At 22.6% G+C, this 16,642-nt stretch overlaps 7 protein-coding genes across 7 annotated transcripts; 2 read left to right on the top strand and 5 right to left on the bottom strand.

Annotated features, from left to right (window-relative positions):
- Window positions 1-125: 125 nt before the first annotated feature.
- CYP519A1 (cytochrome P450 family protein) lies at window positions 126-2,010 on the bottom strand (the record flags this gene model as incomplete). Its single annotated transcript, XM_639157.1, has 3 exons — window positions 126-1,220; window positions 1,422-1,859; window positions 1,951-2,010. The coding sequence occupies 3 exons, from the start codon at window positions 2,008-2,010 to the stop codon at window positions 126-128; spliced, it is 1,593 nt and encodes a 530-aa protein (XP_644249.1).
- A 1,427-nt stretch (window positions 2,011-3,437) lies between these two features.
- On the bottom strand, window positions 3,438-5,030 carry DDB_G0274973 (hypothetical protein; the record flags this gene model as incomplete). Its single annotated transcript, XM_639156.1, has 1 exon — window positions 3,438-5,030. One exon carries the CDS (start codon window positions 5,028-5,030, stop codon window positions 3,438-3,440), a length of 1,593 nt encoding a protein of 530 aa, XP_644248.1.
- A 1,009-nt stretch (window positions 5,031-6,039) lies between these two features.
- Window positions 6,040-7,164, bottom strand: act17 (hypothetical protein; the record flags this gene model as incomplete). The annotated part of the gene is made up of 1 exon (XM_639155.1): window positions 6,040-7,164. One exon carries the CDS (start codon window positions 7,162-7,164, stop codon window positions 6,040-6,042), a length of 1,125 nt encoding a protein of 374 aa, XP_644247.1.
- Window positions 7,165-7,531: 367 nt separating this feature from the next.
- act2 (hypothetical protein) lies at window positions 7,532-8,662 on the bottom strand (the record flags this gene model as incomplete). Its single annotated transcript, XM_639154.1, has 1 exon — window positions 7,532-8,662. The coding sequence occupies one exon, from the start codon at window positions 8,660-8,662 to the stop codon at window positions 7,532-7,534; it is 1,131 nt and encodes a 376-aa protein (XP_644246.1).
- Window positions 8,663-9,139: 477 nt separating this feature from the next.
- DDB_G0274223 (hypothetical protein) lies at window positions 9,140-10,129 on the bottom strand (the record flags this gene model as incomplete). Its single annotated transcript, XM_639153.1, has 3 exons — window positions 9,140-9,570; window positions 9,657-9,837; window positions 9,959-10,129. The coding sequence occupies 3 exons, from the start codon at window positions 10,127-10,129 to the stop codon at window positions 9,140-9,142; spliced, it is 783 nt and encodes a 260-aa protein (XP_644245.1).
- Window positions 10,130-10,773: 644 nt separating this feature from the next.
- Window positions 10,774-11,904, top strand: act12 (hypothetical protein; the record flags this gene model as incomplete). The annotated part of the gene is made up of 1 exon (XM_639152.1): window positions 10,774-11,904. The coding sequence occupies one exon, from the start codon at window positions 10,774-10,776 to the stop codon at window positions 11,902-11,904; it is 1,131 nt and encodes a 376-aa protein (XP_644244.1).
- A 1,789-nt stretch (window positions 11,905-13,693) lies between these two features.
- On the top strand, window positions 13,694-16,623 carry tgrA5 (immunoglobulin E-set domain-containing protein; the record flags this gene model as incomplete). The annotated part of the gene is made up of 2 exons (XM_639151.1): window positions 13,694-13,778; window positions 13,904-16,623. The coding sequence occupies 2 exons, from the start codon at window positions 13,694-13,696 to the stop codon at window positions 16,621-16,623; spliced, it is 2,805 nt and encodes a 934-aa protein (XP_644243.1).
- Between the last annotated feature and the right edge of the window lie 19 nt (window positions 16,624-16,642).

Below are 16,642 nucleotides of genomic sequence, written 5' to 3'. Positions count from 1 at the left end.
TATGTAAAAAAAAAGAGTAAATATATCTTGGAAAATAAAAAAATTGTTTTGTTTTTTTTTTTTTTTTTTTTTTTTTTTTTTTTTTAAAAAAAAATTTAATAATTATTAAATAAAAAGATTAATGATTATGGTCTTAGTGTTAAACTAATTGGATGTACTTTAGTATGAATTGTTAAACCATAAACCTCAGTATCATCAATTGGTTTTCCATCTATTGATTTAAGTTCAAAATTGAGAAGAATATTTGAACACAATGAAAATAATGCCAATTCAGAGAGAGATGCACCTGGACATTTTCTATTACCTACTGAATATGGAATGGAAACTTTATCTAAATCATCAAAAATAGAATTTGTTTTTGAATTAGGTTTGTTACTTGAGTTGTTATTTTTAATGTTATTTTTATTATCAATAACAACATCAGCACCTTCTTGTAATTGTTGCATTTCTTTTTCTTTTAAAAGATCTTTTTGTTTTTTATATTCAATCCATCTTTCTGGTTTAAATTTATAAGGATCAGATACAAAGAGATGACTCATTCCATAAACATTTTGAAATATTTGAGATCCTTTTGGAATTGTATAACCCATTATAGTTGTTTCTTCTAAAGCAACACGAGGAATACCTAATACACCAACTGGTCTTAAACGGAGAACTTCTTTAAAGATGGATAACATATATGGACAATTATCTTTTTTAGAGATTGGGATGAATTTTTTATTATCTTCATCTTTAAGTGCATTAATTAATTCTTGATATGCTTTCTTTTGAACATCTGGATTATTTATCATAAATAGACAAAACCATTCACATGTGGCAGAAGTACTATCACTACCAGCCAATAAACAATCCATACCAATATGAATAATCATATCTCTTTCTTTACCTTCAGTTGAGATAATTAATAAGTCCATTAAATCCTTTGGATTTTCAGTATCTAAATTTGTATCATGTTGATTATAAATTCCTTCTAAATAATCATAAATTTCTTGAACTTGTCTTTTAAATTTTTCATTTTGAAAATAAAATACTGGTTGTAAAATGCTAATGAAATCATCAAGATTATCAGCTCCTAATCTTTTAAAAACTGCTTGAATTGGAACTGTTAATTTCTCCATTGCACCTTTATCAACACTTTCATCTTTTGATATAACTTGACTAAACATCATACCACTAATAACATTAATTCCAAATTTACTTATGTATGGTTTTGGGAATATCTATCAAAAAATAAATTAAAAAAAATTAATATTAATTTTAAATTACTTTTATAAAGCTTTTTTAAAAAAAAACAGGTTTAAATTTATAAATGTTTTTTTTTTTTTTTTTTAAAAAAAACAAAAAACTTCAAGTGGTAAACTATTAATTCTATTTTGATCAAAAATTAGTTTAAATAAATAAAATAAAATAAAATTACTTACTGGTTGACCAGAATTTGAATAAGCTTTTAAATGTTCAATAAAATAATTTGATTCCTTTTCAATTAAATCACCAATAGTTTTTAATTTTGTCTTTGTGAAGGCAGATGATACCCATTTACTATTTATTTTCCATTGAGAATATTCAGCGAAGGCCATATCATTAAAATTACCGGAAAATATTCTAACACTTTTTGTTTTTGGATGGTCACTAAAATTTCTAAACTGTTTAACCCATGCATCTCTAACTGCTTCTGGGTCAGTTAAAATGAAAACTTTTTCATCTCCTAACCAAACTGAATAGATTCCTCCTTTTTTCATTGCCAAGTTTGTTAAATATCTGTGAGGGTTCTCTCCTAATTTTGGTAAATCTCCAAATATTGGAAATGCAACACCTCCTCTTGGTGGCTCATTTTTCCTAAAAGATATATTCTTTTTTAACTGTATTTAAAAAAAAAAAAAAATTATTTTAATATAATATATATTATTATATTTTATTATAATATATAGTTTTCAAAATATAAATATTTACAAAATCAATTAAAATTAAAAAAATAATTATATAAAATATTAAATTTATAATAGACTCCATTGATTAATTAATATTAATATAAAAAAAAATAGAAAATTTTAATTATCAAAATAAACAGTGAATAAAAAAAAATAACAAAACAAGAGTTGAAAATATATAAAAAAAAAAAAAAAAAAAAAAAACAATATAATTGTAATTATAAAAAAAAATAAAAAAAAATAAAAAAAACACCCTAGAAACTAACGAAGAGTACCTATTTTTAGTGGTTTCATGGAACCCCTTTTATTTTTTTATATATTTTTTTTTATTATTTAATCAAAATTTAATTGTTGAAAATTAATGTGAAAAAAAAATAATATAGTGCAATTTTTACAATAAAAAAAAAACAAAATCTGAAATAAATCTGTGATTTTTTTTTATTTTTTTTTTATTTTTTTTTTATTTTTTTTTTATTTTTTTTTTTTTATTATTAAAAAAATCTTTAATTTTCAAAATGTTATATAAATTTAAGTCCTTTTAAAATGTTGAAGGTAGAAGAAATCTTATTTAATATCAATTTTAATTAATTCCGAATTAAAATTTAATTTTTTTTTTTTTTTTTTTTTTTTTTTTTTTTTTTTTTTTTTTTTTTTTTTTTTTCGTTCGTCCCACTCGTTATTTTATTTGGGGTCATAAATTACAATCAAAATAAATTAAAAAATAAAAAATTATCCTTTTTGGTATTATTAAATTATTGGTATTTGAAATTTTCAATATCTAAAAAATTTATTAAAAAATATATACACCTGTTATATATCTACTAAATAATTTATACTTTTTTTTTGTTTTTTTATCTATTATCTACTCTTAAAATATAGATAATATTGATAATTATTAATTTAAAATTGAATTTTTTTTTTTTTTTTTTTTTATTATTATTTATTTGCAGTATCAAAAAAAAAAAAAAAAAAAAAATTGTTGAACATATTAAGGTTATTAAAAAAATTGAACAATTAAATTTGAAAAATAATAATAATTATTATTGAAAAATTATTATTAAATTATTATTTTTTTTTTCAGATGTTTGTATTAAATGGACAATATTGGACTAGATGTACTTTGGATGATTTATAAATTGCTAAATCTTAAGTGATCAGGTTTTCACCATTTTCAAATTTAAGTTTCTTATACTATTTTATAAAATTATGGTTCGAGAGGTCTTGTGTAAATCTATTTATATGTTTTTTTTTATCAATTAAAGTTTTATCTACCTAAATAAAATGGTTTGTTATTAATTAAATCAAAATAAAATAAATAAAAAAAATCTATTTGAAGATAAAATTAAAAACAATTTTAAGATTGAGGTTTTTTTTTAAAAATAAAAATAAAACCAAGACACCTAGATATAGATAATTTTGAACACTTAAAATTCCAAAAAAAAAAAAAAAAAAAAAAATTTATTTATTAAATATACTTTTTGGTTGAGGAGTTTTTTTTTTTTTTTTTTTTTATTTAATAGTAATAATAATTCTATCATTATTTTTATTTGTTTTATAAAATTCATTATATATTCTTTGATTTAAATTATAAATTTCTTGAAAAGCGAAACGTTTATTTTTAAATTTTATAGTTATAAAAAACTCTTTCACAATTGGTCTTGAATTTAATTTTTGATATAGTGATAGTAATTTAATATAATTGAAAACTTTTTCAAAATCTTCTTCATCTATTATTAATCCAATACTATATAAATTACTATTTAATCTAATGATATCGTCACAATCACTTTGTTGTTTAATCAATGTATTGAATATTAATATGATTAATTTTGATTTTAATTGTTCACTAAATTCCAATTTTAAATTTAAATTACTAATTCTAATATTATTTACATTTGATAATAAATATTCAATAATATTATAATAATGATTAAATGATAAATCATTCTCTGAATGATATTGTGAATCTGAATTATTCTCTAATGTAAATACTTTAATTGAACTATTATCAACCTCTTTATCATTATTATTATTATTACTATTATTATTATTATTATTATTATTATTATTATTATTATTATTATTATTATTATTATTATTATTATTATTATTATTATTATTATTATTATTATTATTATTATTATTATTATTTAATTCTTTTGTATTAATTAATGGTGAAAATGTATCTTCAATATTTGTAATGAAATGTACTTCATATAAATTTAAATAATAAAGAGTATTACTTGATAATAATGATTTAATACCATTTGAAATTGGGTCATCCTTAGCTTTATCTAAATTATTAAAAAACTCATGATAATTACCACATGAATCACAACAATAACTATCAATTGTTAGATTCTTTAATGATTTACAATTTAGTAATGATTTAATCATATTGCACCAATGGTTTATTAGTTTTGTTCTACTGATTGGTTGATTGGTTTCATTTAAAAGGCAAGAATCATCGGTTATATCATAATTATCAACTGAATCATTGATTGCTCTAAATAAACTTTGAAATGGTAATGGTATATGTAAAGAAACTAAATTTGGTAATGATGAATCTATATCTTTTAAATGATGAAATTGTAAAAGGTTATTACCTATTGCAATTGATTTAATTCTATTTGAATTTTTATATAAAGAGGTTGATTTTGAAGAAGAAGAAGAAAAAGAAGAGGAAAAAAAAGAAGATGATGATGATAATGATGATAATTTTGGTTTAAAAATTGTTGAATAATTTGAAACTATATATGAGCCTACAAATTCTATATTCTTTGGTTTAAAACTATGAATTACATTTAAATTTAAAGGTTCTGTATCATCCATTTGGCAAACAAATACTGTTTTTGTTGTTATATTGCCACTGTTGTTATTATTATTAGATTCTTGAATAAGTTTATTTGTAATATTTTCATTATTTTCATCATAATGAATATAATCAAATTTAAAATTATTACCAGTTAAGTCAATGTCTAATTCATTTTTAATTCTATTTCTTTTTTCAATGAATTTATTTATATCTTTATAATTCATATACCTTTCAATTCTATGAATTTTAGTTTGTAATACTTTTTTTATATCTTGATAATTATCCATCTTTAAAAAATCTTCAAAGTATATAAAATCATTAATAAAACTATCAATTATTTTTTCATTGATTTTAATAATTGAAAATGGTTGATTTATTTTAATAGAATCATTTAATGTTGTCGGATTACCTTCATCACCACAATTATTTTCTTGAAAATAATGTTCTTTTCTTTTTAAAAAAATAGTATTTTTATTATTATTATTTTTATTATTATTAATATTATTATGAGGTGATTGTGAATTTCTATGACAACAAAACCAATCATCAAATGATTTATGGTTTATTATATTATTTGAAATTAAAAGTGATATAAAACTAAACCATTTCTTTGATACTTTCGAAAGTATTATTATTTCATTAATATAACGAGTGTATAAATTATTTTTATAATTAGTTTTTTTTGAACTTTTAAATTTGTTATTATTATTTCTAATTAATATATAATCAATAATTATTTGGACAATATTGAAATCTAAAAAATCTGGTAGTAATTTTTTATTATTGTTATAGTTATTTATTTTTTGTTTTTTTATCGTGTGCTGAATATTTGTTTCTTCCATTTTTGCGAAAATGAAAAAATGAAATTAAAAAAAAAAAAAAAAAAAAAAAATATTTTTCTTTTTTTTTTTTTTTTTTTTTTTTTTTATTTTTATTTTATTTTATTTTAATTTTTTTTTTTTTTTTTTTACCAGAAATGAAGCCTTTTTTTGGTAATTTTTTTTCAATTTTTTTTTTTTCAATTTTTTTTTCAGTTTTTTTTTCCTTTTTTAAAATAAACAATATTTCAACTCAAAACTCAAAACTCGGATTTTTTTTTTTTTTTTTTTTTTTTTTTTGGCAAGTTTTAATTTAAAATCAATTAAAATAAAAAAATTTCTATATCTTTTTTTATATTAAAGTCAATTATTATTCAAAAAAAAATAATTATTATTATTATTTTTTTTTTATTGTGCATTTATTAAATTGTTTGTTTGTGAGAAACAATTTCATCATTAAAATTTTTAATTAATTAATTTAGAAACATTTTCTGTGAACAATTGATGGACCAGATTCGTCATATTCTTCTTTGGAAATCCACATTTGTTGGAAAGTTGAGAGCGATGATAACATTGATCCACCAATCCAAACTGAGTATTTACGTTCTGGTGGTGCAATGATTTTGATTTTCATTGTTGATGGTGCTAATGCAGTTAATTCTTTGTTCATACGATCAGCAATACCTGGGAACATAGTTGTACCACCTGATAATACAACATTATCATATAGGTCTTTACGAATATCGACATCACATTTCATAATTGAATTGTATGTGGTTTCGTGAATACCAGCTGATTCCATACCTAAGAATGATGGTTGGAAGAGAGCTTCTGGACAACGAAAAAGTTCATTACCAATTGAAATCACTTTACCATCTGGTAATTCATATGATTTCTCTAATGCTGATGAAACAATTTTAATTTCATTTTGGAAATCTAATGTGATATATGATAGTTTTTCTTTGATATCTCTGACTATTTCTGTTTCGTCAATTGATATGAATGGATAGCCACGTCCAGATAATAATTTACCCAAATAATCAGTGAGATCATTACCAGCCAAATCCAAACGTGAGATAGCATGGTTTATTGAATGACCTTCAAGGATTGGTACAGTGTGGGAAACACCATCACCTGAATCAATGACAATACCAGTGGTAAGACCAGATGCATATAATGATAAAGCTGATTGAATTGATATGTACATTGCTGGATTACTGAAAGTTTCAAACATGATTTGAGTCATCTTTTCTCTGTTTGCTTTTGAACTTGATGGAGATAGGGTTAAATGTATTGGATGCTCCTCTGGTGCAACACGTAGTTCATTGTAGAAAGTATGATGCCAGATCTTTTCCATATCATCCCAATTGGTTATGATACCACGTTCAATTGGATATTTGAGATTTAAGATACCTCTTTTTGATTGAGCCTCATCACCTACATATGAATCCTTTTGACCCATACCAACCATAACATCCCTATATCTTTGACGACCAACAATTGATGGGAAAACAGCACGTGGAGCATCATCACCCGCAAAACCGGCTTTACTTATACTAGAACCATTATCGATTACTAAAGCTTGAACATCTCCACATTCCATTTATTATTTCAAAATATTTAAAAAATAAAAAAATAAAAAAAAAAAAAAATTAAATAAAAAAAAAAAAAAAAAAAAAAAATTAACCATTAAATTTATTAATTAAATTTTTTTGAAAATTAAAATAATGGGTATTTATTAAATCAACAATAAATCTAATCTCCAAATTTAAAACAACCTTTTTTTTTAATAATAAAAATAATAAATAAAATAAAAGTAAACAAATTTTTTTTTTTTTTAAAGGTCGGATAAAGATCAACGACTATCAAAGAAAAAAGTTATATTTTATTGGGTTTTTATTGTTATTATTGTACATATATAATAATTTTTGTGTGAGAAGCACTTTCATCACTAAATTTTTTTAATTAATTTAGAAACATTTTCTGTGAACAATTGATGGACCAGATTCGTCATATTCTTCTTTTGAAATCCACATTTGTTGGAAAGTTGAGAGTGAAGCTAAAATAGATCCACCAATCCAGACTGAGTATTTACGTTCTGGTGGTGCAATGATTTTGATTTTCATTGTTGATGGTGCTAATGCTGTTAATTCTTTGTTCATACGATCTGCAATACCTGGGAACATAGTTGTACCACCTGATAATACAACATTACCATATAAATCTTTACGAATATCGACATCACATTTCATGATTGAATTGTATGTGGTTTCGTGAATACCAGCTGATTCCATACCTAAGAATGATGGTTGGAAGAGAGCTTCTGGACAACGGAAACGTTCATTACCAATTGTGATAACTTGACCATCTGGTAATTCATATGATTTCTCTAATGCTGATGATGAGGCAGCAGTTTGCATTTCAGCTTCAAAGTCGAGGGCGACGTATGCTAATTTTTCTTTGATATCTCTGACAATTTCTCTTTCGGCGGTGGTGGTGAATGAGTAACCACGTTCAGTTAAGATTTTCATCATGTAATCAGTAAGATCACGACCTGCTAAATCTAAACGTAAGATGGCATGTGGTAAAGCATAACCTTCATAGATTGGTACAGTGTGGGAGACACCATCACCTGAATCCATAACGATACCAGTGGTACGACCAGAGGCATATAATGATAAGACAGCTTGAATGGCAACGTACATAGCTGGAGTGTTGAAAGTTTCAAACATAATTTGAGTCATCTTTTCTCTGTTTGCTTTTGGATTTAATGGTGCTTCGGTTAAGAGAACTGGATGTTCTTCTGGTGCAACACGAAGTTCATTGTAGAAAGTATGATGCCAGATCTTTTCCATATCATCCCAATTGGTGACAATTCCATGTTCAATTGGATATTTGAGAGTTAAGATACCTCTTTTTGATTGAGCTTCATCACCTACATATGAATCCTTTTGACCCATACCGACCATAACACCAGTGTGTCTTGGACGACCAACAATTGATGGGAAAACAGCACGTGGAGCATCATCACCAGCAAAACCGGCTTTACACATACCAGAACCGTTATCAATAACTAAAGCTTGAACATCTTCACCATCCATTTTATTATATTATTATTATTTATTTAAGTTTTTTAAAAATTATAATAAGAAAAAAAAAAAAAATTTTAATTTATAATTTCCCAAATAACAAAAAAAAAAAAATAAAAATAAAAATAAAAATAAAAAATCCCATTTTTTTTTTTTTTAAAACCCACAGGTCTTTTCAAATAAAATTACAAAAAATAATCCCTTTTTTTCTTTTTTTTTTTTGACCCACTTCCCATTTTCAAACTTTTTTTTTGTCAATTCAATGATAATTTGTTTAAAAAAAAACCAAAATTGTGTTTTGTTTATTATTTTTTTTATTTTTTATTTTATTATTTATCATATTATATTTTATATTATTTATTTTTTTGAATAGTAAAGAGTTTGGATAAAAAAAAAAAAGAGAAACACCTTTTTTTTTTTTTTAATTTGCGATTGAGTGGGGAAAGAGTTAAACAAATACTTTATTTTATATTTTATAATTTTATATTTTTAATCATATTTTAAAACAACATTTTCAATACCAATCGGAGCTTTAGCATTGATTAATTCAGGATCATCTGTAAATAATGCACGAAGTGCACTTGGATTAAAAGTTTTAAAACCTTCTGAAATTGATTGGTTAATTTCTTTAACAGCATCTCTTTGATTAATTAAATCTAACCATTTAAAAATATGTGGGAAACGTTCTTTAGTTGCTTTATATATTGGTGCAAAGTTTAAGTATAATAACCAACCTGCACTTGCAATATCTGCAATTGAGAATTCATTTCCACCAATATATTGTGATACTGATAATCTATCATCTAATAATCTAAGAACACGTTGAGCTTCATTATTGAATCTATGTAAAGAATATTCTTGGACAGTTGGTGAAAAGTATGAAAAATGGAAATATTGTCCAAATGCTGGTCCAAGGTTGGCTAATTTATTAAAAAAAAAAAAGATATTATTGTTAAAAATTATTAATGATTTTTTTAATAATATTTCTTTATCTTTTTAAACATACCTGCTTGCCAAACTGCCCATGTAATAACGTCTGAATTTTCATGTGGATTGGTTTTAAAGTCTGGAAGGAAAGTATTATACTTTTGTGCTAAATATATTAAAATTGATACAGATTCGAATACAACAAATGGTTTTTCACCAGTTTGATCGACAATTGCTGGAACTTTTTTATTTGGATTAATCTTTTTTTTTTTTTTTTTTTTTTTTTTTTTTTTTTTAAATAATAATAATAAAATTAATAAAATGATAAATTAATTTTTATTATTTTTTTTTAAAAACAAAGATAATAAATATTATAATTACCTTTACAAATTCATCTGAATAATTTTCTTTTTTTGTAATATTAATATATCTACTTTCAAAAGTAATACTATGTTTCTTTTCTAACTCAAGTAAAATTAATTTAATTTTATAAGTATTTGGAGTATTGTTTGTATAGAATATATAATCTACTTTATTATTAATTTCTATCATTTTTTTTTTTTTTTTTAAAAAAATATATATAATTATTTGTTTATTATTATTTGTTGTTTACTATTTTTAGTTTTTTAATTTGATGCTTTGAATAAAAAAAAAAAAATCATTTTTATATTAAATTAAATTATTTAAAAAAAATTTTTATTCATTTAAAATTACATCATAATTTTTTAATTAATCTTCTGAAGGCACCTTCTATTTTTAAATTTTATTTTTATAAAAAAAAAAAACAAACGTGTTAAAAATTCGTTCTAGAACTTTTTTTTATTTTTTTATTTTTTTTATTTTTTTATTTTTTTTTAATAAGTTTTTTAATTAACTTTAGTTTAAATAAAGTTAAAATCACTTTGTTTCAAACTAATGAATAATTATAAATCTATGATATCTATCTTTTTTTTTTTTCAACAAAGTCTTTTTTTTTTTGAAAATAAATAGTGGTACTATTTTTTGTAATTTTATTTGAAAATGATTGAAAAATATCAAACCGTGGGTTGAAAAAAAAAAAAAAAAAAAATGGGATTTTTTATTTTTATTTTTGTTTTTATTTTTTTTTTTTGTGGTTTGGAAAATTATAAATTAAAATTTTTTTTTTTTTCTTATTATAATTTTTAAAAAACTTAAATAAATAATAATATAATAAAATGGATGGTGAAGATGTTCAAGCTTTAGTTATTGATAACGGTTCTGGTATGTGTAAAGCCGGTTTTGCTGGTGATGATGCTCCACGTGCTGTTTTCCCATCAATTGTTGGTCGTCCAAGACACACTGGTGTTATGGTCGGTATGGGTCAAAAGGATTCATATGTAGGTGATGAAGCTCAATCAAAAAGAGGTATCTTAACTCTCAAATATCCAATTGAACATGGAATTGTCACCAATTGGGATGATATGGAAAAGATCTGGCATCATACTTTCTACAATGAACTTCGTGTTGCACCAGAAGAACATCCAGTTCTCTTAACCGAAGCACCATTAAATCCAAAAGCAAACAGAGAAAAGATGACTCAAATTATGTTTGAAACTTTCAACACTCCAGCTATGTACGTTGCCATTCAAGCTGTCTTATCATTATATGCCTCTGGTCGTACCACTGGTATCGTTATGGATTCAGGTGATGGTGTCTCCCACACTGTACCAATCTATGAAGGTTATGCTTTACCACATGCCATCTTACGTTTAGATTTAGCAGGTCGTGATCTTACTGATTACATGATGAAAATCTTAACTGAACGTGGTTACTCATTCACCACCACCGCCGAAAGAGAAATTGTCAGAGATATCAAAGAAAAATTAGCATACGTCGCCCTCGACTTTGAAGCTGAAATGCAAACTGCTGCCTCATCATCAGCATTAGAGAAATCATATGAATTACCAGATGGTCAAGTTATCACAATTGGTAATGAACGTTTCCGTTGTCCAGAAGCTCTCTTCCAACCATCATTCTTAGGTATGGAATCAGCAGGTATTCACGAAACCACATACAATTCAATCATGAAATGTGATGTCGATATTCGTAAAGATTTATATGGTAATGTTGTATTATCAGGTGGTACAACTATGTTCCCAGGTATTGCAGATCGTATGAACAAAGAATTAACTGCATTAGCACCATCAACAATGAAAATCAAAATCATTGCACCACCAGAACGTAAATACTCAGTCTGGATTGGTGGATCTATTTTAGCTTCACTCTCAACTTTCCAACAAATGTGGATTTCAAAAGAAGAATATGACGAATCTGGTCCATCAATTGTTCACAGAAAATGTTTCTAAATTTAGTGATGAAAGTGCTTCTCACACAAAAATTATTATATATGTACAATAATAACAATAAAATATAACTTTTTCTTTGTATAGTCGTTGATCTTTATCCGGCCTTCAAAAAAAAAAAAAAAAAAATTGTTATCTTTAATTTTTCTTTGAGCAGTCTTTGACCTTTAACCTTCGAACACTGAGGTTTTTTAAATTTTTTTTTTTTTGATTTTTTGATTTATAATGTTTATAGTCTTTAAAAATAAATTTTTTTTTTTCTAAAAAATTCACATAAAATTATTGTTCATAATTGTTAAAGAAACCAGTGAAGTAAAAGATTATTTACAAAGTTTAATACAAAAAAAAAAAAAAAATAATTAAGTTAAAATTCATATTTTAACAAATTAATTTAAAATCAATAATTATTTGATATTTTTATTTTTTTTAAAAAATAGAAAAAACTAAATAAATTAAAGTATGGAAAATTAGAAGAAACATATTATTATTTTTTTTTTTTTTTTTTTTTTTTTTACTAATATAAGGGTCAAAAAAAAAAAGTTAAATTACCTTTTATTATGTTGTGCCACAATTATTCTTTAAGGTATTTTTTGTGGTGTTACTAAAACTAAAATCATTTCGCACCACAAAAAATATTAAATATCCAGTTTGAGTTGGTGGATCAAAGTTTTCATCATCACCTTAAACTATCTTGATAATGCGAATCAAAAATCAATATGAGGAATCTTTTTAATCAATTTTTCATTAAAAGTCCACATAATTAAAAACTAAATAATTAAAATAGTTCTATTGTGAAAATAATAAAATTAAATCTATTCACTGATCGTTTTTTTAACTTTTAAAACAAAACCCAATTATGATTAATATTATTTTATTAATTTATATTTATTTTTCATTTATTTTTTTTATTAAATTTAATTTTACCACACTAAATCCTTATCTAAACTTTAAAAAATTAAAAAATAAAAAATAAAAATTGGCAAGAGTGTTTTTTATCAGAAACTTATAAAATAAAATTAATAAAAAAAATATAATTGATCATCTGTTAGAAAATAAATATGTTCTTTAAATATAATAATAATAATAATAATAATAATAATAATAATAATAATAATAATAATAATAATAATAATAATAATAATAATTATAAAAACAATTATTAATTTTTAAAAATAGAATTAATAAAAAATAAAAAAAACCCACACTTTCAAGAAATACTGTGTTGTATTATTATTTTTTAAAAGTCAACCTAAAAAATTTTTTTTAAAGAATAGTTTCATTGTTTTCATTATGTTAAAAAACTAAAAAAATAATAAAATTAAATTCCAATATAATATTTTATTAAATTTTTTTTTTTTTTTTTTTTTAATCGTGATAACATTTTTTTTTTTTTTTTTGCCATTAAATATTGGTATTTAAATTATTCTTTGTTTTATAATAATTTGTTTGGTGTGGTATTGCAGTTGTGTGTTTTTGTAAAATAATCCCAATAGCCATAAATCGACCAAAAAATGTGGTGAGAGTGTGTGTATTGTCAGATTTAATAAAAAAAATAATAATAATAATTAAAAAAAAAAAAAAAAAATAAACAAAAAATATGATGAACAAGTATTTATTAATAAAAACAAAAACAATATTAATAAAAAAAAATATTATAAAATAAAAAACAAAAAAAAAAAAAAAAAAATTAAAAAAAAAAAAATAAAAATAATAAAAACAAAAATAAAAATAAAAAAATACCATCATTATTTATTTTATTGATTTATATTAATTTATTATTTATTATAATAAAATGAAGAATCTAATATTTTTTAATATATTAATTTCAATTTTTATAATTGGGATAAATTGCCAGTTAGATCCAATAATTATTAAAGGTAAATAATTATTTAAAAAAAAAAAAAAAAAAAAAAAAAAAAAAAAAAAAAAAAAAAAAATAGGAAAATAATAATAAAAATAAACAAAAAAATTAATAATGTTAGTTTTTTATTTTTATAAAAAGGATCAAATTTTACAAAAGATTCAATAACTTATATATTTGATAAAAATAGTAATTATTTTTCAAAATGGGAATTTACAGATGTAGATTTACCATTTTCTTGTACAAATAATACAGTTATTAGAACTTGTGTTGGTTCTGTTAATGAAACAATAGTTAAGAAATTTAAAGGTCAAATTTTAAATTGTATTACAAGTACAAACGGAGCATCTGAATGTAATTCATTTTTGTGGAAAGATTATTATCCACAACCAATAATAGATGGTGAATTTAAACCACCTACTAAAGGTGGTTATGTTAATATTCAAGGATATTATTTAGTTTTTGGTATTACAAAATTTACTATCCTTCCTTCAACAAAGGTGCCAATTATTGGTGATCTTGAATCTTCAACAATTGATATTACAAACTTAACTCTTGATTATAAAGGAGGTTGTGGTCCTAGAACATTCACTTGGCCAAATAATTTCAACTATACATTTAATCATCAAAAACCAAACATTTCAAGTGTTTCATCAAGTGATACTAAAATAATTGCAAATGGATCAAACTTTTGTAACATTATAGATTATGTAACAATTTTCATAGAGGGTATCAAAATTGATAAATCTAATATAACTCTAATTGATCATGAAATTTTTGAAATAGCATACATCCAACCATATAGTAAATCAGTATCATTGCATATAATATCTGGTGGCTTAGGATCCAATCATGTTTCATTTGATTATAAACCAATTTTAAACAGTGCCAATAGTGTTTCAAAAAAGTATGGTGGTCTAATAACAATAACAGGTTCAAGACTATCTCCACCACCATCATTGCTAGCCAATTCGACTATACTTGTTAAAATTGGTACATATGATTGTAAAAATGTAACATTTATAAATCAACAATTAATTTGTAGAATTGATCCTATTATTAATAATGGTGATTCAGTTAATTTACCTATCAAATTAACCATTAATTCAATTTCAAATGAAAATAAATTACTATTCTCATTTGATCAACCTATTATAACAAACATAATAATTATACAAGGTGAAGTGAAACTATCTGGTAATTTCTTTGGTACAAATGAAACTACTCAAATATTTATTGATGATGTTCAACAAACTAATTTAAAAATTCTTGTTAATGAAAATCAAACTTCAATTTTATTTAAACCAAATCAAATAACAAAATCAAAAATAAATGTAGTTGTAAATGGTTTAAAATCAAACATTGCTGAAATAACCTCTCCATTTTATTCGATACAAAATCCAGCATCTCCATCTGTAAATGGTCAAATTGTAAATTTCACACTTTATAATATAAATCCATTAAATTATAATTCAACACCAATAATTACACTACAATCTGATAATAGTAAAATCACTGGTATTGATTTAAAAAACTCTACTGATTTCTCAAAACATACATATTCATTTACAATTCCAAAAGGGTGTGGTAGAAATGGATTTTTGATATCAATTGGTAATGATACAATTCATTCAGAATTTAATTACAATTTACCAATTGTTAATAATTGTTCAATTGGAAATAATCAAATGATTGAATGTGTTGGTCAATATCAAGATTTTATTGATTTATATAAAAGTGGTAAAATTAAGATTATTTTTTCAAATTCAATAATTGTTGATAATGTTGCAAATATATCAATCAAATTTACAAATTCATTAATTTCATTCCCATTGAAACCAGAGTATGGATCTAGTGAATTTAAACTTGAAGTTTGTAATGAATTCACAGTACCATTAAAAGTTGATATCTCACCAAGTGTTGACTATTTTCAAACAAATCCAATTTTTAATTCAACAGGTGGCTCAATTTTAATTATTGGTAAAAACTTTGTAAAAGAAACAATTGAAAATTCTCACCTTCATTGTGTTACCAATAATTTAGATTATAATTGTACATTTATAAATTTCTCAACAATTTCTTGCCAAATGAATATTAATGGCCCAAATGATCAATATTTGGAAGTTGTATTTAATAATAAACATGAAAATATCTCAATTAAATTTTACCCACCATTAGTTTTAAATACTACAATTTCAAAATCAACTGGTTTAGTAATAATTACAGGAAATGAATTTTATAAACAAATTGATTATATTTCAATTGGATATTATAATTGTTCAAATATTTCATTTATAAATTCATCATGTATAACTTGTTTAGTTGAACAACAAACAAATTTAATAATTGATAAATTATTATTTGTAAATGTAATAATTAATGGTAAAAGTGGTGGAAAGGAATTAACAATATATAATCATGATTTATTATTTTCAAATAATAATAATAATAATTATAATAATAATAGTATTGGTGGTGAAAATAATAATTCTAAAATTTCGAAAAATGTTCAAAAAGGTTTTATTGAAAAGAATGGTTGGGTAATAGCAATAATTGTAATAGGTGTAATTTTAGTTGTTGGATTAGTATTAAATATTAAATTTAAATTGTATAGTAAAACTTCAAGAATTTTATTAAAAAATAGAATAAAGAAAAATTTTAAAAAGAATAAACCTACAAAGAAATCAAAGAATGGTAATTCAATAAATCAATCAAATGATAATATATTACATTCATCAATTGATTCAATGTCATCACCTCCATTACCTCCACCACAATCAAGATTACAACCATCAATTTCACCAATCAATAGTATTGATGATTTTGATAGTAAATCAATATATGCTGATCAATTAGTTTAAAAATTAAGAATTTTAAAAA

Source organism: Dictyostelium discoideum (assembly GCF_000004695.1).
Source record: "Dictyostelium discoideum AX4 chromosome 2 chromosome, whole genome shotgun sequence".
Lineage (NCBI taxonomy): Eukaryota > Evosea > Eumycetozoa > Dictyosteliales > Dictyosteliaceae > Dictyostelium > Dictyostelium discoideum.
This window is presented reverse-complemented; position numbering and strand designations above follow the sequence as displayed.